Here is a 23,401-nt window from a genome sequence, read left to right on the forward strand (position 1 = left end):
AATCACGCTGTGGTGTATTTAAGCGAAATCGCCTAACATCACATTTAATTACTGAACATGATGGGGGATGTATCTCAAATGTTGCTATAATGTTTCTATATTTATAATGTTACAAATTAAAGTCGTTTAGAAATGAAGAATTTGAATGGAAACGTGTACGAATGAATTCAAACTGCAAAACAATTCCAAACAAATGCAGAACAAATACATAAAACAAGCTATAAAAAAAGCCACATAAACATATTTTGGGGGACATTTGTACCCAGAAGTGAGCTAAATCTGACAAGCCCTCTTTTTGTGGGCATCCTCATTTGAAGTTAAAATTTTTCTGTTAAAGTAGGTATGTAAGAATCAATAGAAGTCTATGGAATGTCACCATTTAGAAAGCCACTGTAAGTAAACGTGCACCCATAATTTGGGCAAATACACCTTCCCTAGGTTTCCTTTTTTATTATTTTTTTTTGTGCAAAATCTACAAGTACTTTGGAAAAGAGGTTTACAGCCCTTGCCATCTGTTCAGACATAATATTTTTTAAATATAGATGAAAAACTTGTGTGAGTGTTATAGATCAAATTAAACAACAGAAACCGCTGATTCAGATCATACCAGTCCTGTCACATAACGTTCATTAACAATCACAAATCAAATTATAAATAAGACATGAATTTATTGCTTCAAATCAACTCAGAAGTGGGTGGTGTGGTGTGTACAAGCCCATTTCTAATTGGTGAAAATATTGTTTTTTAAATCTCAATCTGTGTTACAACAATCTCCTATACACTTGTTCTACTTGCATAAAAAAACAAACAAAAAAACATGATCACTGGTACCAAAATTTTTTATGTATTGAATATCATGAAGCTCTTAAAGCTGCAGGCATGCTGACAGATTCTTCAGCGCTTTTCGCATTGTTTATCCTCAACTGGATCATCCCAGAGGAAGTTTTGATTTTCTGCATATCTGATTATTCGCTCTTTAATTAGCCTGCGTTAATTTCCCGTGTTGCGTGTGTCAGTGATGGAGGCGGTCCACAGGGCCTTCAGTCAGTTCATGCACTGTATGGAACGGGACTTTCTGGTGCCAGCTTTCACAAATTCTCAGCGTAGCATCACATTGTTGCCATTGGAAGGGTGTCTGATTGACTTTCTTGCTGTGCAAAAATTAACAGCTCTGTTTCCTCTGTATGTGTCTCTGATTCATGGTAATTAGTCCCATCACATTAGAGACTGTCATGTCACAAGTGCAACACTGCAGAAGTGCATTACCTCAACTGTGGCACCATAGGATTTCATAATGAACATTAACCTGTAGGTAGGTACATATAGTATCTGGTTGCAATGTGAGAGTGTCTATAGGTCATTACATTTTTAAAAATCTTTTCTAAACTGATGTAATGCATATTTTTTTCAATCCTGAACATTGTGTTTAAACAAGTTTCAGTTGTTAAATAACTGTTTGTTAAATAATTGTTTTGACTGTTGTTATGTCAGGCGGTACAACCAAATAGTCATTGTAAAGAGAAAAATGGTCAATACGTTATGACAACATATGTTTTTACATTGCTTTAACTCATCAAAATAAGTTAAGCAATTTTCAGTTAGATTCAGCTCAATTAAGTCAGTTTAATGTAATTTAAGTTAAAATGACTTAAACATACAAGTTGATAGTACTTGAAAATTGAAGGCAGCAAATTATTATTAAAAAATAAAAAAATTTTTGCATGTGGCTAGTTTTTCTACATGGAAAGTGTACCAACCCATACTTGAAATGAGCACATTTTACCAGTATTTGAGCTAGATCTACACACCGTTTCACTCTGCCACAAGGATCAGTTGGGGTCCTCTGGAAGATGCATTATCATGTTTACTGATATTACCTTCTACCTACTATCATGTTTACAATTCACAATAAAGAGCCATGTTTGCAGTTGAGAATATAAAATATTTCAACAGCTGATATTTATTTAGTAGGTTTCAAAGCTAAAATGATGCCACAGTATTTTTTTTTTTTTTTTGTTAATAGAGTATTTTAGATATTTTCTTAATATGTTCATTTGTTCGGACAGTTGCACCACCTGACATTTTTGGGGTTTAAGATAACAAAGAATAAAATAATTATATGTATTATTTAAATGTACTAAAAAGGAATTCAGACTAAACATGTTTTGTAGAATAAAGTAATATCATTAATTTATCAAATTATTTTAAAAGGAAATAATGCACATCATGTCATTGACCCTTGTAGAAAATGAAAACAAGAATAAACAGTGTCACAAATGCTTTTAACCACTGACTAAATATACATTAGTCATTACAACATGCAAATAAAATAGATAAAAATGAAATAAATAAAAAAGTAAGTGAATGGATTAATAAACAGTAGAGAATTAAAACAAGTTCAAGTTTCTCATAAGGATGTAAAAATGCATTTTAGTAGACCTAAAATAAACGCATCATCAAATAATGCAAATCTGTATAGTGGAGTTGGCAGTAGCCAGTTTTGGTCTCTTATTTACCTCAGCACTAGAACAAAAAGCAAAACGGTTTAGGTGTATGACATTGAACAAAAGACGCGTAGCCCGTTTTTAAAGCGCAACAACGCCAGGGCTTGAAATGTAGCGATTTGGCATCGGAAATACAGTGGTTTGGCGGGAAAGCCACCGTGGGTTTAGTAAAGGCGTATGTAAGAAGCGAGGCAACCGGAGGAAGGCGCAGAAATGTTTCAGTGTGTCTCTTTGCTTCGAGCCCACAGAGCGCAGTCTGCTACCATAGCAACTGCCGATGAGTTCTGCAGCGCAGCGCCGCCTGCTTTTGCAGTAGATGTCACCCTTGGCAACGGCCAATCAGAAGTTGATATCTCTCTGTACAACCGTAGCAAAGGTATTGAGCTCTGTAGGCGGGCGTTCGTGGTCAGCGGGAGTCACCCATTGGTCCTTCGGGCCGCCACTCAAAGACGGACTCTTCGCTGATTGGTTCGGGGCGTCTATTTCCAATATTATAAACATGTCCTCTGCTTTCCTGCCCCTGCAAGCACGGCTTGTTGGAGGCGACCATACTATGGTGTAAGGAAGCGAGGGGGCCCGTGCAATTCATTATTAGTTTGAATCAGACAATATCAAACTCCGACCTTTTGTTTGTTTTATTGGAAATGGGTATAATGTAACGGCATCTCAGTGCACGGGCACGCTTTTAAATGAGGCACGCGTAAAGTGGAGACTTAAACGCTGTTGATTTGATGTTCTGCTCTCATCATTATCATCACCAGCAGTATCATTAGTAGCTAACTGGCATTTTGTTTTCGGGGGCTTCGGCGAGAAGTGACAAGAATCTAAGACCCCTCCTCTGCAGGGCGGAGCGTGCATTTTGATGTCGATTTTGTATCTTTTTTTCTTCTCTGACACGTCCGCACTGAGTGAATGGCATTGGCACATTGTCAATCGCTCACTACCGCTGCCATCAAACAACATAAAGCACACACAGCCCTCGCGCTCGACTCATAAATTTCCGCCAGCAGATATTTTTGCGCATCGCTTTATGGCGCGTGATTAATTTTTTCGCCAGTTTTTCTATTTTCCCTATTGAAAGTGAGAAAAACTTTTTTATACATTTTTATATTTTTTTCCTACAATCTTTATAGCTCTGGTCGCCGGTGCTGATGGTTTAATTTATTTCGCGCGGCTTCTTTTATTTTCTTATATTTTATTTTTTGAAAAAAAAAAAAAGGCAATATTTTGCCAGTTGTTCACACGCAGTGAGCTTGTTTTTAATTACATAATCATTAATTTTGATTAATTGTTACTTTCCATCAGAGGCATGGGATGTTTTGTTTGCAACTCTTTGTAATACTACGGATTTGTCCAAGTTTCCAAGAAGTGCACAAGGCGAAATTATCCTAAGAAGACTGCAAATAAGAATTCCAGACATCTGCAAAGGACCCCAGCTCTTCAAAGAAAAAAGACAAATTGGCATGAAGATTCGGACAGGATTGAACGGGAAACCGCTGTCACTTGAATGCTGAAGTTTACTTAAATAATAGACAAGAAATATCATCGCTAATTTTTCTCCAATGGACATTCATACAGGAGGATCAAAGACGATTTAAATCTTTTTCCATAAAGTGATTCCTGGGACATCAATTCCACTATATTTCATCCAGCGATTTATTGTATTTGCCGCGTCGCTTGCACGGTCAATATTTTGTGCACGATAGCGACCCGTTAAACACCGCACATGAAATAATCAAGTTGTTTTTGCATGTGCATTCTCCGAGTTTCTTTCACCCATCTCAGTGACTGAGCACGAGCGCATTGATTGTGTTGCGGCGGACTATGGACGAGCAAGCCCGGATCATGCAGGCTCTCGGCGGTGTCAGCCTGGCCGGTCACTCGGTACAGGGAGGCATGGCTCTGCCGCCTCCTCATGGACACGACGGAACCGATGGGGATGGAAGAAAACAAGACATCGGTGACATTCTGCATCAGATCATGACCATCACCGACCAAAGCCTGGACGAGGCGCAAGCAAAGTTGGTGCATTTTTTTTGATAGCTAAACGTTTTCATTGTCTTGTTTTGAGAGTCTTTTATATGTATGTTATCTTCTTTCATTTTTATACGATAGCTTATAGTGCTAACATTTACACGTCACAATAGCTAACTTTTATTTGACGGTAGTGTCCCTTATTGAAACTCTTGTCCCAACATAATCTTCACAAACGTTACCTTGAGAGTCACGTATGCATCTGAAATCAAGGTGGCCGTATCTTAGGTTGAAATCACATTTTTGTAGCCTATTTTTCAAGTTGTAAAGTTTAAGACAAAATATCACTTACTGTTCACTAAACTTGTGTATTGAAATATTCAAAATAGCCTCTCTGTCTTTCACATTGAGACAGACGCACAGGTAAAGTACTCAACACATGTGGGCATCTCATTAAAAGTTTCTGCATCACACTTTACTTCTTCTAAGGCCTTGACACTTTCACAGCCCTTATAGCAACAAAAAAAATAATAATAATAACTTAGTTGAGAATTAAGAGAAATATCAGTCATTTTATGTAGCCTTGTTTTGAACTTTTGTGATGAGTAAAGCCATGTTTGCTACTACGTTTATCATCACTGTCAAACTAATGCAGTTTAAGTGTAAATTTAAACTCAAGACTTGTCTTATAAAGTTTCATTGCGAGAGAATTATGAGTTTTAAGTGACTATATATCAATCTCGTCTCTTGCTCCCAAATGGCACAGGAAACATGGGCTCAACTGTCACAGAATGAAGCCAGCCCTCTTCAGTGTGCTCTGCGAGATCAAAGAGAAAACAGGTAAGATTATACATACCCTAACAAAAAAACAACAAAAAAAGCAAAATTACCTACAGACATCTCCACAAAAAAAAAAAAAAAAAAGCAACAGTACAATGCCACTAATCCTTCAGACACCGCCATCTTTACTGGTGTATTTTTTTTATTTGGTCGTCAGCGGAGTCCAGTTGTATCAAGCCATAACCAGCATCCACATTTCTCTGCTTCTCACTTCTGAAAATGAATAGTCATAATTGGATGTATCAGCAGCATAAGAGAGCGAAATATGATGATGAGCTTTCCCCCCCTCTGCGTTGCATCGTGAGGCTGAACTGAGCGCCTTCTTTTGGGGGCATGTGTGAGAGAGGCACCCCGGCAGTTCCCTTGTTTACAGCGCGCTATTCTCCCACCGTCCGTTTAATCTTTCAAGACCCACAGTTGGTGAATTGCTAGACAATTATGCATCTTCGGGATATTCAGCATTTGTCATTGAGGATATGGTTTGTGCGGTGTTGGTGTTGTATATCAAAGCTTGTTTTGCTCAATTGTGCCACTGCAAGCCCAGTGAGCGTTTACGCGTGTCCGTGGTTCGGAGAGCGGTCCAATTCCTGCGCTCCTCTGCCTAATTATGCGACCAATTTACTGGATAATTATTGGCACTATCGGCGGTCCTGCAGTTAATTATTGCCCCCGTTTTATTATGAAAGACGCCAGCGCTGTGAAGGTTACATCGTTCACCGACACGTGCAGACGCTTGGCGTTATGGTGCGTTATTGTTGTGTTAAAACGGACTGTGACCAGGAGTGATCGATATGCCATTTATTATTAGTTTGGTGTAAGTGTAACCTGTAAAATATATTTAGATGACTTAATTTACATTGGAAAATGTTTTCAGTGTCATACAGCAATTTTGCTTTTATCTTGTCATGATAATTTATGCAATGCTCATTTGTGCCTGTTTAGAGTTTCATCTTGATTTTCTTTATCAGTAATTGAATGCAAAGTGGTTGAAAAAGTGTAATGAACTGCAGGTTGTCACTTTTTCACCACCTTGACATTTTAAAACTGCAACTAAACTTGGTTTAATCGTTGATTAGTATTATTATTTACTTTTAACTGACCGTTCACGGAGATCTTATAAGTATTTATTTATTTATTATTATTAATATTATTATTTTGTACATTTCTGCATTCTGACTAAAACAAAACGTTGACCCTGAGTGGCATGCTTACTTTAATTGACTACTAACATCATTTAGGGACCTTTTATATATACATTTTGCGGCAGAAGTACGAACGCACGTTATTATTCAAAATGTTTACTTACTACACCACATGTATTTGATGAAATTAGAATGGTGCTGTCAAAAATATTTTTGAGTGCTTATGCATGTCTATCCAAAACAGACATATTATATCCCCACTTTTTCTGACACTCAAGCACCTCTGAAATAGTCTGTCGCGCGCGCACTGTAAATGAAGTCCAATGACAGATACAACATCAATTCAGCACGTGCGTTACCAAGGCTATACCGCCTGCCCCAATGACACGGAACATTAGCATATGTCACTGTCTCACAAAAGATAGTTTTTTTTTTTTTTTCTTTGAGGGAGAAATCAGCTCCCGTTGAAGCAGAATCAATTCAGTACGTCCAGTAGCTTAGTGGATGTAATTTAATGTGCAGTTTTCCTTTATGCTGCGACGGTTAACACAGGCGCGTGATGTGCGCAAAGGCGCGCGCGTTCTGCAATCACGCAGGGCGCAGGTATAAAGAGAGAATGACCACATAACCAGATATGCAGAATCCAGAGAGACCCTTAGATAATGGGCTTTTACCAGGAATGTGCAGTATGTGTTTCTGGATAATGCGGAAGGAGAATAGCAGAGCGAAATCCGTAAGGTGAGCCCAAAACACAATGGCAAACGCACTTAATTAGACTAAGAACTTTCGTCTTTACTTTGAATGTTTAGAAATTTGATTCTTTAATAGCATGTTGAAATAGTAATGTTTTTAAAATATTAGTTTAGTGATGTTTTTAATCACCTTTATCATATCTATATTAATGAACTTTGCAAATAGGTTAACAAACGATTCATTTCATTTTTGAAAAAGAAAGAGATAGTTATTTCACATAGAGCCTTAATGTAGTTTTTGGACTATGATAAATGCAGCAATGTAATAACATTTGAATATCAGTTCATGTGTTTATCTCGTCTCTGTGTGGTTGTATCGGCAGAACAGTGCTTTGCCAGATTTGTGGCCTTTGTGGCTTATAAGCAGAAGTGACTGGAGGAAGATCATAAAACTTAATGAACTTCTCGGCTGTTGGAGGTCTCAACTGTGGGAGGGCAAGGCCCTGCTCCACCGCCCGGTCTGCTTGAGTTGTTCTTTATGCCTGTCCAAAAACAGATAGAATGAGGAGCGAAACAGAAAGAAAGAAATTGATTACTAATTGCTGTGGCTGTATCTTAATGTAGCTGTTAATGTAAGCCGTAGCTTCATGTAGCTACCGTTGCTGTTGTGTCTCAAGAAAAGATGATAGTTGCAAGGAGAGAGGTGTATCTGGTGTGAGTAATTTCAAATAATATTTCAGTATATTACATTTTATATTTACTTAAATCTCAGTACCTTTCAACTATATATATATATGTGTGTGTGCGTGTGTGTGTGTGTGTGTGCGTGTGTGTTATATTATCTCAAAAACTTTTGTTGGATTGTGTGATATATAGTCTGACACATGCAATACTTTTCTTTGAAATTCTATTTTTGTGTTTAAACAATCCAAATACCGTTAAATGTAAGCACATTTATAGCATTTTCATATAAAACCTTTTTTTATATTTAATTTTACATTGTACGTGTATTTTCATTACTATAAAGCCACCTCCAGCTGTTGACTGTGTTTCCATATGCACCTATCATGTTACGTTTAATACAGCTATGTCCCTTATTGCATTATAGCTCTAATTAAATATGCATAAAGAGTAGAGTCCCTAAGTATGCTAATTATTTAAATGAGCTTGTTTACTAGCTCAGTTGCTGTAATCTCGGTTAATCCCTTTGACGCTGCCTTTTTGAATGGTTTCCTTTCCCCCCCCCTTCTTAACGCATCCGGACTAATTTCCTAACAAGCTTCTCTCTGCTAATTTGTTTATTAACTCACAAGTGAACATAAGCATGATATTTTCTTACTCTGTACATATATGTTTGCTTTTCTTTGTTTCCCGCTTTGTAAAATAAGGCTTTAAGGCTTTTATAATATCACAGGAACAGATTGTTAAAATTGTTAAGTATTTTTTTTTTTAAAAGTAGACAGTGTAGAACGACCGGTACTTCAATTTTCTTGCTATAGTGTGTAGGTCTTGAGAGATGAGGAAAGCTGTCGTTTTTTTTTTTTCTCCTCTCAGTGCGAGACATTTTTTTTCTTTTTCTTTCTCCACAAGCCCGTTGAAGGACATTGTCTCATCAGAGTGATAAGAGAGACTTTCACTGATAAGCATGCTACTCCTTGTTTTTTTTTTTTTTTTTTTTTTCAGCCAAACACATCTTCTGTGATGCTTTTTTCCCCCTCTAACACACCACACACATAAGTGAACACCTTGTGTCAGAGCATTATGTATTTTGCTTATCGTGCTCAACAGATGCGTAGAAGAAATGAGGAGTTGAGAGGTTCTTGTCAGGGTTTGATGCCGTTGCAGTGAGAGGAAATCTGTGAAAATGGAAAACTATGACATGATTAAGTTCCTGAAAGTTATTGGATGATGCGTGCACAATTAGCAAATGCAGTCTCTGCAACTTGTTGTACACGTCGGACATGTTCTGTCAATCTACGACTGCCGTGGAGATTTTAATATGTTACGTTTAGCTCATTTTTATTACATACAAAAGAAAATACCAAAACTTCAAAGTTGCGTCTCAGCTCATTTAATAGTTATTTTTTTCGTTTTCATCATTGAACTTAGTGTGTGTGATATTGATATTGTACAGTTTATGTCATGCAGTCACTGCTAAATGTATCTCTCTTTATACAGTAAGAGAAAATGCTAACAACTGCCAGTGCTGATGTATGAATAAGTTCCAATCGGAGAGATTTCTTGGCCTTGTATTTGTGAATCGCAGCAGAGAACAGAGCTTTGAAAAGATGAAACATTCATTGTTGCTTTTGGATCTGATGCAAAGCGGGCTTAAAGGCGAAAAGGGGTAAATCAAACCTGAAGTGTTTGTACTGTAACTATGTAAACAGTGAGAAGGAAAAGCTGTGTATGTACATCTGTTTGTAGAGCGAGCTAACAGAGATTTGACTTCGGGATGCTTGAGTGTGTACCTTTGCCTTGACTATGAGAATGTCAGGGATGTACACAACATATACGCCCTGAACCTGTGATATGTAGATGTGCGGAGAGACTCTAGATCTCTCTTATCGCTCATTCCGAAGGTTGTGAATGACAACCGTCTTGTTGACGAGTACAAAAAACGTGCCGAGTTAATTGTCAGATTAACCACAGATTACTGCAAATTCAAAGTCTTGTCGGGCTGATAGGTTTGAGTTGTTTTTGGGATCCCCGGGGCACTGCGGAGAATCGGCATGAAAAAAAAATCTTTCTTTCTCTTTTTCAAAGAGTGGCTGGGGCTAGATGATGTGTTTGAGAGAGAGAGAGAGAGAGAGAGGGTGGATGGAAGAGGAGAGGAGAGAGATACATGCATGGCGGATAAATGGATAGAAGCGTTTTGCAATGCAAAGCTGTCTGTAGTGTTGGGGAGCTTTCTTGGCACTCCACTAACTGCTACTGGAGGCCCTGAGTAGATTTCCCCATTGCTAATGCCCTAGAAGTATTAATTCACTTTGATATGCTAATTAGAGGGCATTATGCAAGAAATGAGATTAAGTGGCAGCGTGAAGTCATTTGCCTGTCAGTAAATTGAGTGTTTTTAGCAGGAGGGGTTTGTTTTTTTTCTTCTCTTCCACTTTCTCTCGCTTTTGCATTTAAATGAATCAAATGAAAGGAATGTGGCAGAATGCTTGAAAATCATTTTTTGTTAGCAGATGCTGTTTTTTTCTTTCTCAGTCTCTCCCTCTCTCCCATTTAATTTTTTTAGGTATCTGTTTTTCCGAGGTCTTTTAAGCGTGTTTCGTTCGCTGCTATTTTTCCACGTCCCCCCCCCCCCCCCCCTGGGCGGCATGATTAACAAATCAGATTATTTTAGTTTTAATGTCTGCCGTGCCATTAAGATATAATGTGTCTGATCCGGGCTAGAGCGATGGAGGAATCCCAGCACAAAGGGCGAAGGAAGCCTTAACGTGTGGAGAATAAACTTGTCTGGTTTGTTTCGAGAGGGAATACAGAAGTGCAGCAGCGAATTGAGGAAGACCTCTGCTGGGTTGACTGTGTGCTAATCAGACAGTGAGTGTGCGCGTGTGTGTTTGGGTTGTTTGCTTTCTCTCCGCCGGTAGAGAGCAGGGCTGGCGGCAGCAGTGGCAGATGCAGCGGGAGCAGCGAGGAATAACAAAGGTGAAAGATTACCTCCATATGGCATTTCTGACCAGGAAGGAGAGAAAGAAGGGAGGAGGAGTGCTTGGTGTGCTCCGAAGCAACACTCCTTTCTGAAGTGAGGTTTAATCAATACAGAGAGATTACAGAAAACTATTACAGGGCCAAAATCATAGGCTCCTCTTTCTCTCTCGGTTTCTCTCCTCTTCTCTTGTTTGCTGCCTCGGCGGCGGCTGCCTGCCTATTGACTTGTTGTTTTTCTGACCTTTGACTCATCAAGTTCAGAAACGGGAGGTCTGGAGGAGAGACTGCAGGAAGCCGGCAGTGTGGCCCCCGCAGCGCTGTTCCCCTCACACACGCACACACACACACACACGTACGCTATTTTTCAGCAAAGGGCTGTGTGTTGTTATTTGTGCATCGGCGAGACCCTTCTTTGTGCACTCTGAACCGGCTGAATTAATTTGTAGGCACCATCGTAATTAACCACATGCGAGGCCGGCTAAAAGCATTACCTTGAAAAAATGGAATGCATGGATTTCTAGAGTAAGCGTTTCTTAAACCCTCGGGGACCATTCATTTTGAGGCGCCCCGACAAAGCGGTAATGAGCCAACTAAATCTAGCCTGAAGTTAATTTGACATCTGCTGGGTTATTGTTGTTATTACTTGAATTGTCATTGTTATATATATTTTTTGCTATTTACTTTCTATTTTTAAATAATAAGAGGAAAAATAACATGAGAGTGATATTTTCAGTATCAGTTGATTGGATTATTATGAATGTGACGGCTTATTTTAATACTCCATGATTACAGATTATTAATTAATGAGAGAACATACTCATTAATTGTTTGCTAATTACGAAATAACAAAGGAGCACTTAACCATGAAACTATGAAAAATTGACTCCGGCTTGCGATCCATATTTGTGTAGGTGGGAAGCCGTGCGTCTCAGTCTCTTTATGACATCATCAAGAGCCCGGTCGTTATGATCCAAAGTAAATATTAGTGAGCGTCGCCCTCCTCTCTCGCCTTTAGTTACAATAGCAAAAGGGTTTTTTTTTTTTTTTTTTTTTTTGCGAATGTCTGAGTAAATGTATGCAGCCCGCAATAGAAAGCCATTCAGCAGTGGAGACAATTGACTTTGGGCTGCTTTTTGTTCCCGTCTGCCCCAGCGATGCGTCTGCAGTGACAAGATAGTGTAAGGCAGAATGGCTTCTGCTCAGCAGGGCGCCTGGACTCCTGAATGCCGTGGCCTCTCTCTCTCTCTCTCTCTCTTTATCTCTCTGTCCTTCTCTCTCTTCCTCTGTTTCTTTCCATTACTAGACTTTGTGTTTGAAATCGAGGAAGAGTGACTGCTATCTTCCTTACAGTGCCGTAAAACCCCTTTGATTTTTCCTTTCCGGTAGAAGGTGGGTATGGAAAAGAAAGAGCAGATGAAGGAATTAACAAAAGAAAGAGAGAGGGTACGGATGGATGTCAGGCTGGTGAGAGGCAAAAAAAGACTGCAAAAAAAAAGGAGAGGAGAAAATCTTTAATCACAAGGTTTCACACGCTTTAAGCATTTGTCTTTTTGTGAACAAATGTTCCCACTCTGCCTTGTCTGAAATATTTTTACATATATGAGGCTAATCTACTTCTTGTTGCATATGGCAAAGGCTTTGCTGCACAAATAATGCTTCTATGCATAAACATACATATTGACATCAGTATGATTTCTCACTGTACTTATCCGCCGTAGTCTTTGTCTGAGGTTTTGTGAAAAACAGCTCCATAGTTGTTTTTTGTACTTATTTTTTTGTTTACGTTTTGTGTAGCACATTAGCTATGCAAATAAGCCTTTTATGGCGTAACATTTTGGCAGGTTTATTGGGAAATGTCCCAAATGTACATGTAAATAGACCGTTAGCAATGGCAGAGCTGGTGAAATGCTGTTTCTTATATGATAAAAACAAAACAGAAATGTTGCTATTGAAATGGCTCTGGCTTGTGTTTGTTATTAAGAGACAGTCAAGGAAATGAAAACAGGACATGTTGCAGGTCAGATTCAAATCTGTTTTTCCCACATGAGCACCAAGGATCAGTGTGTCTAGAGTTACTGCTAACACTTAGACTTTTTCAGTGATCGTGAATCTCAATCTCCTTTGGGTTCAATAAAAGGCTTAGTGTCTTGATAGAAAGTGTGACTTTAATAATCCACTGCAGTGTTTCTCAGTATGTGCTCTGTGCATTAGAGAGAGAACATTCAACTCCCCAGAATCTGTATGGCTGTTTGTGGCATTGTCTTTATTTTGCTTGTCTTATTCATAAATTGCCTCTTGATTCCTCAACACACACACACACACACACACTGCCAACCCCTTTCCCGTTCTACCCAGTCTAAGATGAGCTCATGTTTCATTTAATTATCTCTGGCTTCAGATTGCTCCTGTAGCCTGTGTATGAGGAAGTGGACATGAAAAAGTTGATAAAGATCTTTTGAAACTCATGGCCAATCAGAGCAGGATTTCCACAGCTACTTTTGTCTCATTGTTTTATTTTGTCTTATATAAAACTACACTAATTCAATATGCTATATGATAAAAAAAATCCCCCCCCTTGATGCTTTACCTACACCTTAACCGGTGTCACATAAATGCTCTCTATATACATACACACACGTTCCTCAGATGCGGTGACTGGCGCAAACCTCTGATGAATCTCACATCACCTTTGAATTGTCAGCTATCCTTTGCCGTTTAACTAAATTGTGCTCTGTATTGAAACATTAAATTTTCATTTAAAAAAAGTAAATGTTCCCACCCGGCGCTGCTGTTTTAATATTTTACATCGCCCCCCCCCCACGGCCTGTCATCTGTATATGAAATAAGTGCAATTTGTGATGCGTTGTCATCAATAATTTTGTCACCAGGGCGTAAAAGCTGTGAAACACCCATCCACCCACAGCACTGTTTGTGTCGCATACAGAGCAAACTGTGATGCGATGAGCAATGCTAACGTTGGCCAAACGTTCTGGATATGATATTTGTGTAACTCAATTCATACGCCGCTGTCTAACACGGGTCCCATTTGTTATTGACACTAGGTTCATGGGCTGTTATGTTCAGTTTTATATAGATATTTTCGATATTGCAAGCTGTGGTACTGCATCCAGTAATGGAAATAAAGCCTTTTTTTTTTCTCTTGAATTATTCTCAGTGTTGTGTTACACTGATTTACGTTCAACATGGCACTAAAATAAAGCCAGGGTTTTTAACCATGAACACCCTGGAGGCCCGTGAAGGTTCTGTAGGGGGTTCTTAGACTTATACAGAATATTTTTGAATAATTTTTACATATATCTCAACATTTATTTCTCAAAATGTGGTTAATTCATGGTAGAAAGACACAAAACTGTTCTAATCTGATTCGGTTGATTCTATAGAGCATAAAACCACCATTTAAAATGTAAATGTAGTTGAGAGGCTAAGCATTTTTCAAGCATTTTCATATTAGTTGAATCCTTGGACTGAGCAAAGGCCAAAAAAGGATAAGAGTCCAAATGTTACTGTAAAATGATTGGGAGCCCCTGAAGGGTCATATTTAGGTTTCAAGAACCACCTGGAGAACCGTAAACTACAACTGTGCAGGACGTGCAATTATTCCACCTCCACTACTCTTACAGACCTGCAAATAACTCTGGCATGATTATTAATTTTGCAGGTGATTACACAATTCAAGTGCATTACTCAATTCCGTGTCCGGATTTTTACAGTCGCCCACTGAGGTAATGTCCAAGTGCTTGCAGAGGTTTTCCTGGGTCACAGATACCACTCTGGTCGCAGGACCTCGGCTCCGCACGGCTATCCAACAGAACCGGCATCACTGTCAGGATGCTTATTAGCACAAAAAGGGTCAGGTGGGTGGGAGGGGAGGGGAGGAGAGTGGTCCTCTCATTGTAATGACATCGCTATTTATAGATCTCCATTTCATTAGCCTCCTCTGTTTCAGTGGTGAGATTTTCTCAAGGGGCAGAGGATGCAAGTCCATATACTTCCTCATGTGTGTAATATGAAGGGTTTGTCGATGCACACTTGCCTTTCTAGGGCAGAACTACTGCATAGCCATGTTTATTTTTCTGTATCTTATGGTATTTTTTATTTTTTTGGAATCCTTATGGTTGAGTTTAACAGTGTGATTGGTTGGTGGTTATTTATTTATTTAATTATTTATTTTCATTCAATCTCACAGTAATCCTTATATTATATATTTTTAAAGAAAGTTCAAATTTAGTTTATAATCGCATGGATATTCTGGTTTGCTAAGTTTACTTTTTTTAAAGCAGTTTATATGTGGAATGTGTTCAGGATATCTAGTGAAACCACATACTATTGGCTGATGCATTTTTAGAGCTCAGATCATTTTGCCTGATGTGTGTGCAGAAATCCAAACGTTTCCTTTACTAGTAAATTAGACTCAAGTAAGCCTGTTTTTTTTTTTTTTTTTAGCTTAAAGCAGCATTTCAGGGTCTTATTCTCCCCACAGCACTGCTCTATCCTCCCCTCTTCCTATTTGCATTCCTCAAATGAAGTCCCTGTGCCATTGTTCCTTCAGCATTTCATACGTTAGAATGATATATTGAAAGCAGAAATGGGAAAAAGACTGCAACGCAATGAAATTTTAATCATCGTCTTCTGCTGCTTTAACAAGGCAAATAATTCTTATTGGCTGCTGTGTTAAGATTTCTAATATTTAATTCATAACAAAGCTGGCGTTATTCTGCCACTGCCTTGTCAAGCCTCGCTTCGTCTGCACAGAGCAGCGGCTAAAAAAAAAAACCTATAAGCAGACGTAAATGTCCGAAAGCTAGCGGGCAGCGTCCTCAGGAGTGGTTTCTAAAAATCGACTACTAGGCATTCCTTGGATTTAATCGCTGGAGGGGTTATATATCGATTGATTTGCACTTATTTATTTAACATCAAGAAAGCAGCCTAATGCCATCGCTCACTTTGACTGTGGCGTTTTTGGTTAATGCTCACACGTTTAATGTTCCTTTTTTCCCCGAGTTAAACATACACTCCAATAAATAAATGATTTTTTTTTTTTGTCACACACACAGTTGACAGGAATTTTTAAAGCCAACCCGCTACTGTAACCGAAAAGTTAAATGCTAATGTATGTGTTTTTGCAACCATGGGGACATTTACTGTCTTGGGAGAGGAAACAAGTTATGCAGGCCACGCAGAGTATCTCACAGAGAGTAAACTGTTGAACTCCTGGCTGAGCTAGATTTACGCTACGTGTTGCTAACGGTGCTAGAGGGAATGCTCCTCTGTCCAACTTTTCCATCTTTATACATCCCATCAGTTAAACAATCCAGAAAGCCTCAACTAAATGTAACAACATTCTTTTCTTCAAAAGTCTCCAGTGAGCTGCCTACGTAGGCAGCATTTTAAGTCGTCATTCCAAGGTGAAGGCTGTTATGCTACTATAATATGCTACCTATTTTAGTTAAATCCTAAGGCAGCATCACATGTCTTAAAATCAATGAGAATTGTAAGTTTTTATTATTCAATAATATAAACTGAAAAGTTTGGGGTAAAGATGATTTTAATGTTTTTGAAAGAAGTCTCTTATTCTCACCTACCTGCATTGGTTTGATCATAAATACAGTAAAAACAGTATTATTGTGAACTATTATTACAATTTAAAAGGACTGTTTTCTATTTGAATATATTACATAGATAGATATTTTATTCCTGTGATGGCAAAGCTGAATTTTCAGCAACCATTAATCCAATGATCCTTCAGAAAGCATTCTAATATGCTTTTCGGTGCTTAGAAAACATTTCTTATTATTATCCATGTTGAAAACAGAAGTGCTGCTTAATATGTTTTTGAAGAAACGATGATACATTTGGTTCTGGATTCTTTGATAAATAGAAGGTTCAAAAGAACAGCATTTATTTAGAATATAGCCTAAGTCTTTTATAACATTATAAATGTCTTTACGGTCACTTGATCAGTTTGCTATATCCTTGCTGAACAAAAGTATTAACTCTGTTCACTCAAAATTCATGAACAGACGTGTATGGATAGAATTAGTGCATTGTGATTAAAAATAAATGATTTTACCCAACATGTATCTGTGCTATTTAATTGTTTTTAGAGTAGCGCTCCATTAGTTTAGCAACATGCCAACTGCCAACATGCTTGAAATCAATTGCCAGTCGAGCGATCGCTATTTATGTCCCACAAAGATTTGTCGAGTAGAGCGTTCCAAGTCACTTATGATGTTCCATGATAGTCAGAAGGCAGCTGTCTGTGTAGGCAGCTCACTAGGTTTTGGAACAGAGCTTGTCTCTTCACCCTAAGCCCTTGAAGTTCATTTTTGTAAGCTGAAGCAACGGAAAGATGGCGCAGGGCCAGCCGGAGCTAGGTGCTGTCTCATGTTTCAGGGAGAGGGGGCAGATCCTGTTCTGGGCTCATGGTGAAATGGCTTAATTGGTGTCAGAGCCCCTGGGATAGTCTCTCTCTTTCTCTCTCTGGTTATCTCTCTCTCTCTTTCTCTTTCTCTCGGTGTGCTCTGAAAAAGCAACTTTACATCCTCTCCTCTCCTCTCCTCTCCTCTCCTCTCCTCTCCTCTCCTCTCCTCTCCTCTCCTCTCTGAAACCTGGCCAGTTCGTGCTGCTTGAATGAGGAGTGAGCAGCACCATAACAATACTTGCTGATGTTTGGGATGACAGAAATGAATACGCACTCAGCTCCTGGGAAAGTGGTGATTAATGGCAGTGAGTAGGGGAACATTCTCCTTTCCTCCTGCTACACTTTGATGGGGATTGAAAAGCAGCAGAAGTAAAGGGTCAGGTTTTTATTCTCTCACAACGCGGAGGTCATCCTCGAGAACATTATTGCTATTTCCTGCTGCCTCTCTTTCCATTTTCTTTCCTGTTCTCACTTCTTCACTCTCTATTTCTTCATCCTCTTCATCCTTGTGTTATTGTTGTTTGGAGCTCCTTGCAGTGATATTTTCCCAATGAGGCGTCCCAGTATGTGGTCGAATGATATGGTATTTTCAATCGCTATTCGAATATATATATATAGCAGCTGTATACCGGTCAAAAGTTGGTATTAAGGTTGGTAAGATTTATTTTTAAATGTTTTTGAATGAAGTCTCTCACCAAGGCTGCATCTAAAATACTTATTTTTTTTAATTTTTTTTATATAAAATAACGTTTCTAATTGACTGTACTTTAAAATGTAAGTTATCCCTGTGACAGCAAAGCTGCCATTACTCCAGTCCTCAGTATCACACAATCCTTCAGAATAATTTTGATATACTGTTCTGTCAGGACCACTATCGTCGAATACGATTGACAATTAGCATACAGTTTGGATTGGCGGTATGGTTCTGTTCTGGGCAAGAACTCCCTGCGCATCCTTGCAGACTAGCATGGATAAGAGCAGGGAAAGCAGCAATAACCACTCTTAGGGTAAACAGAACAGAACCAACATGAATGTATTGCAGATATCATTAATTCAAGATTTTAAAGTACAACATAATTCATCAGGGAATCAGAAGGCCAAATCCTGCCTGACGAGAGGTGGAGCTGGGGATGGAGGAGGGTAATTCGCTCCTGAGAAACACGATAGCTGCTGATAATACTGAAGGAGCTTATATATGTATACAGTGATAGGCATCATATTCATATAGGTAGACGTGGATCAGCTGAGAGTCGAACTTGACTAACGTGACCTGCCAGAACTGACGCTATACGCTTGATTTTTGGTGCTCAGAAAATAATCCGTTTATCAATTTTGAAAACAGTTGTGTTTTCTTTTCTTTTTTTTAGCATTCTTTGATGAATAAAAGGTTCAAATGAACATTTATTTTGATCAATTTAATGTATCTTCTCTGAATTAAAGTATTCATTTTCTTTTAAAAAGAAAATCTAACTGACCCTAAACTTTTAAACAGTAGTGTATGTATGTGATCTATAGGCAATTGTTCTCAACTGGCAGGTTGAGAAGGTTCTGTTCTGATAGTTACAAATAGTAGGGAAAAATAATGCTAACCCAATTCTAAAATGCAACTGAATGTGTAAAATGCCATCGAATTGTGTATTATTATGGTAACAGCTTTTAAAAATTGTGTCTGTTGTTGATGTCAGAGGGAGGTCATGTGTCCATTCAAAGTTTATGGTATTTTTCAACGTTTTATGTCACTTTATGTAGATGTCAACCAGAAAAGGTTTTATGACATGCGCTTCCATCTTTTGAAAAAAAAAAATAGAATAAAACTAGACAAAGCAAAGGAAAGACACATATAAAAAATATAGGTTACTGTGAGCTAATGCAATGACTAGCTAATCTAGTTTTATGGTCTAATAGTATTTTTGTGGCTGGCAATTTTTCTCAGTTCACCTGCCAAAAGGTTTGGACCCTAGTTAAAATCATTCAAATGTAAAACCACAATTCACAGACTAGATCTGATTTTGTTCACACCATGTATCCATGCCTTCATATCAGTTAAGATAGTGAGGTTAATCACTGTCACACAGTTTTTCCTCCTTCACTCTCTTCTTTGTCTCCCTGGCAGTGGCAGGGTCCCAGGGACATCGCCTCAGTTACTTGTTAATTCATTTAATCAGGGATCTTGGCACTCTGCTCTTCTCCTGGCTGGTGCAGTAATCTTATTTAGAGTGAGACGCAGAGGAAACCGCATGTCCGCGACCTGAGAATTTCATCCCTGTCAATACACACACCGCTCCGCTCAGCACAGCAGGGTTCCCTCCTTACCACTGCTGTGGACACAATACAGATGCATTTCTATTGCTATATTTGAGCATTTATTTTGTTTGTTCATCAGACATGTGAAAAAAGTTTAACTCAAAAATCCTTTGCATTTGCCCTTAGATTTAGATCTCAAATGCATTTGTGATCATTTTGATCACAAAACCATTTCGCATCAAAGTTAAAATAGGTGCACCGGTTGTGTCCTATTAGAGATGGCGTGCTTTTTTAATCAAGCTGTTCATCTCTTCACACTCCTCCTTAGGTTTCATATTAGAAGAGAAAAACAAGAGGACCATGTCTGTACCTGCGATGAGGGCTTTTTGGGGAAGTCTTGTAGCTGCAGAAATGTAAAGTGAGGGTTTAGACACTGGCCACTCTGCTGACAGCTCGATTTTTTTTGCTCACTTTTGCCTCTCAAATAAGCGGCAACTCTGTCAGAATGATTGATAGCGATTTGTTTTACGTGGCACAGTTTGAGATTTTTCACTCTTTTTCTCTGCCTTACAAGGAGTTGAGAGTTTTTAGAAGTGGAGCAGAGTTTAGTCAAAAAAAATAAATATATATATAGACAGACAAGTGCTGAAGAGGGTTTTTTAGATTTCACAGGGAAACTACATGTCAAATATTGATGGTAATGAACTAGTAGAATAGTTTGACTCTTGACATCCCCTTTTTGTTACTAGAAAAGCTGATGTTAGATGTTTCTAACAACTATTTCCCTCTTGTTTCACTTTCTTTTTTCTTTTTTGTTTAATTAAAAGCAATATAAATATAGTGTGCGGGCGAAATGAGAGGATAAATTAGACTTTTTTTATAGCTTTATTTTTTTGTTCATTCCCATAACACTTCACAATTTTCTTAATTTGCCCTAACCTTTAATATAATCATGTAGAGTAAGGCATCCTAACACATGCAAATGAAGATGATACACCAAGGACAGAGGGCGTTTCTAAACTTCCTCCTCAAATTAGAGACCCTTTCAACGTGACACGACGTGTAACAGTAACATTCCTATCAGATAATTTTAGCGTATGTGTGTCTGCTTGCATTGAGTGTTTAACTGACTTTTTTTTGCGCTGGAAACATTATGAGCATTAAATGTGCATATACGTGTGCATGCAGAGCACGGTCATAGTCACGCGGGTGCGCAGGGATGGTAGTGTAGCAGAGTTAATTTATTTAATGACTGAACCTCTCCTGTCTCCTGAGCCCTGATTATTCTCTCTGCCTGATGAGAGCAGAGATAGAGTGGAGGAGAAATAGAGCACACACACACACTTGTAATATGCATTTTAACATGTATTTTAGATGTTTCAACACACACAACAAATATTTTTAATTTTAAAATGCAAAAGAATGCAACCCTAATACTAAATAAATGTATATATTATTATTACTACTAATTAAATACAATGAGAATGCGTCAATTATCAATATGTATAGTGTGTATATATACAGTCAGTAGACTGTACACAATAGTGTGCAAACTCTACCTCTCTCCCCCTGTCTATCCAGGCACCACTGATCAACCTGGACTGTAGGGCACACTGCTAACACACAGGGTCTGCAGTAGAATGGAAGCACTGGACCCTTTAGCTCAACCCGAACTTGAAATGAAGTAATGAAAACACAACATGATGGCTCAGAGGATGAGAGAGAGAGAGAGAGAGAGAGAGAAGGAAAGTCAACGTATAGCATTTCCATAAGCCATCATCAGCAATCCAGTGGAGGGTCGCGCAAACTGGAAATTATTTCTCCAGGCATTCGCTGTCAAGTGTTATTCAAATAGCGCCAGCCTCATATTTGAATAACAGCCGACATTTTGAATTAATTAATCAGCCCGAGATAGTCCAGGGCCTTTTCTCATTAGCGGACGGGTCAGGCCGGAGAAGATATATGCTCTGGTGATGATATACTTGTCTTTAATCGTGATTTATGGAGATTTGCGATCGCACACAATTTGTCAGAGGTTCCGGGAGCATGCTAAAAATAAATAGATAACAAAACAGGACAGAGCATATTTCATTACCTGATCTTTGATTGATCTGGCAAATGCTGGAAAAAACGTGTGTTTTTTTCTTTTGCAACGCACCGTAAGCATCACACTTGCAGTTTTATGTTCCTCTAGTTGCTGTCAGCTCTTTTTTTCTATTGCTGTTTAATGTCAGTATTGGAATATTTATGTAATCTTTGTTATTATTATTATTATTATTAATAATAATATTTAATAATAATAATAAATTCTCAATTTAAATACAATGAAATAATGTAGGCATAATACTGTTCATTTTAAGTTATAATTATATTATACTGTATTTTAAGTATATAAGTTTAGGGTCGTTTCTTATGCTCAGCAAGGCTGCATTTATTTGATCAAAACATACAGTAAAAATAGTAATATTGTGAAATATTATTACAATTTAAAAGAACTGTTTTCTGTTTTAATATACTTTAAAATGTGATTTATTTCTGTGATGGTAAAGCTGAATTTTCAGCATCATTACTCCAGCCTTTAGTGTCACATGATCCTTCAGAAATCAACAGTTGCGCTAATATTTTTGTGGAAACCATGATACATTGACACATTGTTTGATGAATAGAAAGAAGCAGAATTTATTTGAATTCGATTTTTTTTTTTTAACAATGTAAATGTTGTTACGGTTACTTTTGGTTTATTTAATGCATCGTTTTAATAATTGAATGCATCCTTGCTGAATAAAATACTATTTAAATAATTAATTCCTTTCAAACATCTCACCGACCCCAAACTTTTGAACGGTAGTATAACTGTGTGTAAATTGTCTCTCAGTCCCGCAGAAAACATGTCCTAAATTAGAGAACGAGAGTTCCTTGTCGGCGCCCTATGTAAATAACATCCCGCGGAGTTGCTGACAGTCCGGTGTTAAGCAAACTGTCACTTTTCTTCTCTTGTTTAGTGCCGGACAAACATTTCCAGAGATGCTATCTGATTTAAAACAGGGATGCTGGTCTGCTGCTGTAGCTTCAGTTAAGAAATGTAGAAAAATCACTTTACATTTTGTGTATTCATCCATTAATATGTATTATTATTTTGGCTATGTGTGTGTGTGTGTGAGAGTGTGTATGTTCATATAGGTAATACATTCAAATCCAGATGGCTTGTGGCCAAGGAGCATTTCACATCTAGGATTACACAGACCTAGTTTGAGTCGTGCTTAGAGACTCGTTAATGTGCTTGTGTTTTCAGATGAATTAATCATTCCTCCTGCCGGTACTCGTGCACTGTCAAGTGGACTTGTTCTAAGTGTGTACATATACACGCTTAAGTAGTATGTATGTTTAGAAAGGGAAAAGTTAGGCGCTCTGGAAAATAAAGGCATGCTGGTTTGCGGTTTCGTGTTTGTGGGTGTTTGCACGCGCTCGCGGTGGTTAAGTGTGTAGAGAAGGAGTGTACGTTGTAATTGGTGTGTCTAGTGCAGAGCGAGGGCTGCGTGTTGGAAGTGTTACAGAGTAATAGGAGAGGCGATCTTCTAAATGCCTGAAACAGCTGCTAACTACGTCTGACTGTGTGTTTCAGCATTAACACTGCCCTAACAAGACTCACCCAGATGCCTGCCAACACACAAGCGTTTACACTAGACTTTTTCTGTTATGTTTACGGCTGTCTGATGTAAGACGTGAAACCGCTTCCTACAGGTATATGAATCTGCGCTAATAACCTGTTAGCACCCTTTCAGTGAAGTGCAAATAGAATTTTCTTCGCTGTTTTGCATTTTTTTATGCCAACACCATATGTAGATAAAACATAAGTATAACAACTTTCACCATTTCCCAAGATGCATCAATAGTTTTAAGCTT

The 23,401-nt window shown here is 38.3% G+C and overlaps 1 protein-coding gene across 12 annotated transcripts in view; it reads left to right on the forward strand.

The window, feature by feature from the left end:
* The first annotated feature begins 3,020 nt into the window (after nt 1-3,020).
* pbx3b (pre-B-cell leukemia homeobox 3b) overlaps nt 3,021-23,401 on the forward strand; it is an 87,621-nt gene continuing 67,240 nt past the window's right edge. For 5 of the 12 annotated variants that reach the window (XM_084388716.1, XM_084388711.1, XM_084388719.1 and 2 more), the window contains exons 1-2: nt 3,023-4,525; nt 5,245-5,318. In XM_084388716.1, coding sequence (XP_084244842.1) covers nt 4,329-4,525; nt 5,245-5,318 — 271 coding nt within the window. In that variant the 5' untranslated portion in view covers nt 3,023-4,328. Of the gene's footprint in view, nt 4,526-5,238; nt 5,319-23,401 lie in introns of all 12 variants that reach the window. The other 7 variants (XM_084388710.1, XM_084388720.1, XM_084388717.1 and 4 more) reach the window with 3 other exon arrangements.

The sequence above is a fragment of the Rutilus rutilus genome (assembly GCF_951802725.1).
Source record: "Rutilus rutilus genome assembly, chromosome: 19".
In the NCBI taxonomy this organism is placed as follows: domain Eukaryota; kingdom Metazoa; phylum Chordata; class Actinopteri; order Cypriniformes; family Leuciscidae; genus Rutilus; species Rutilus rutilus.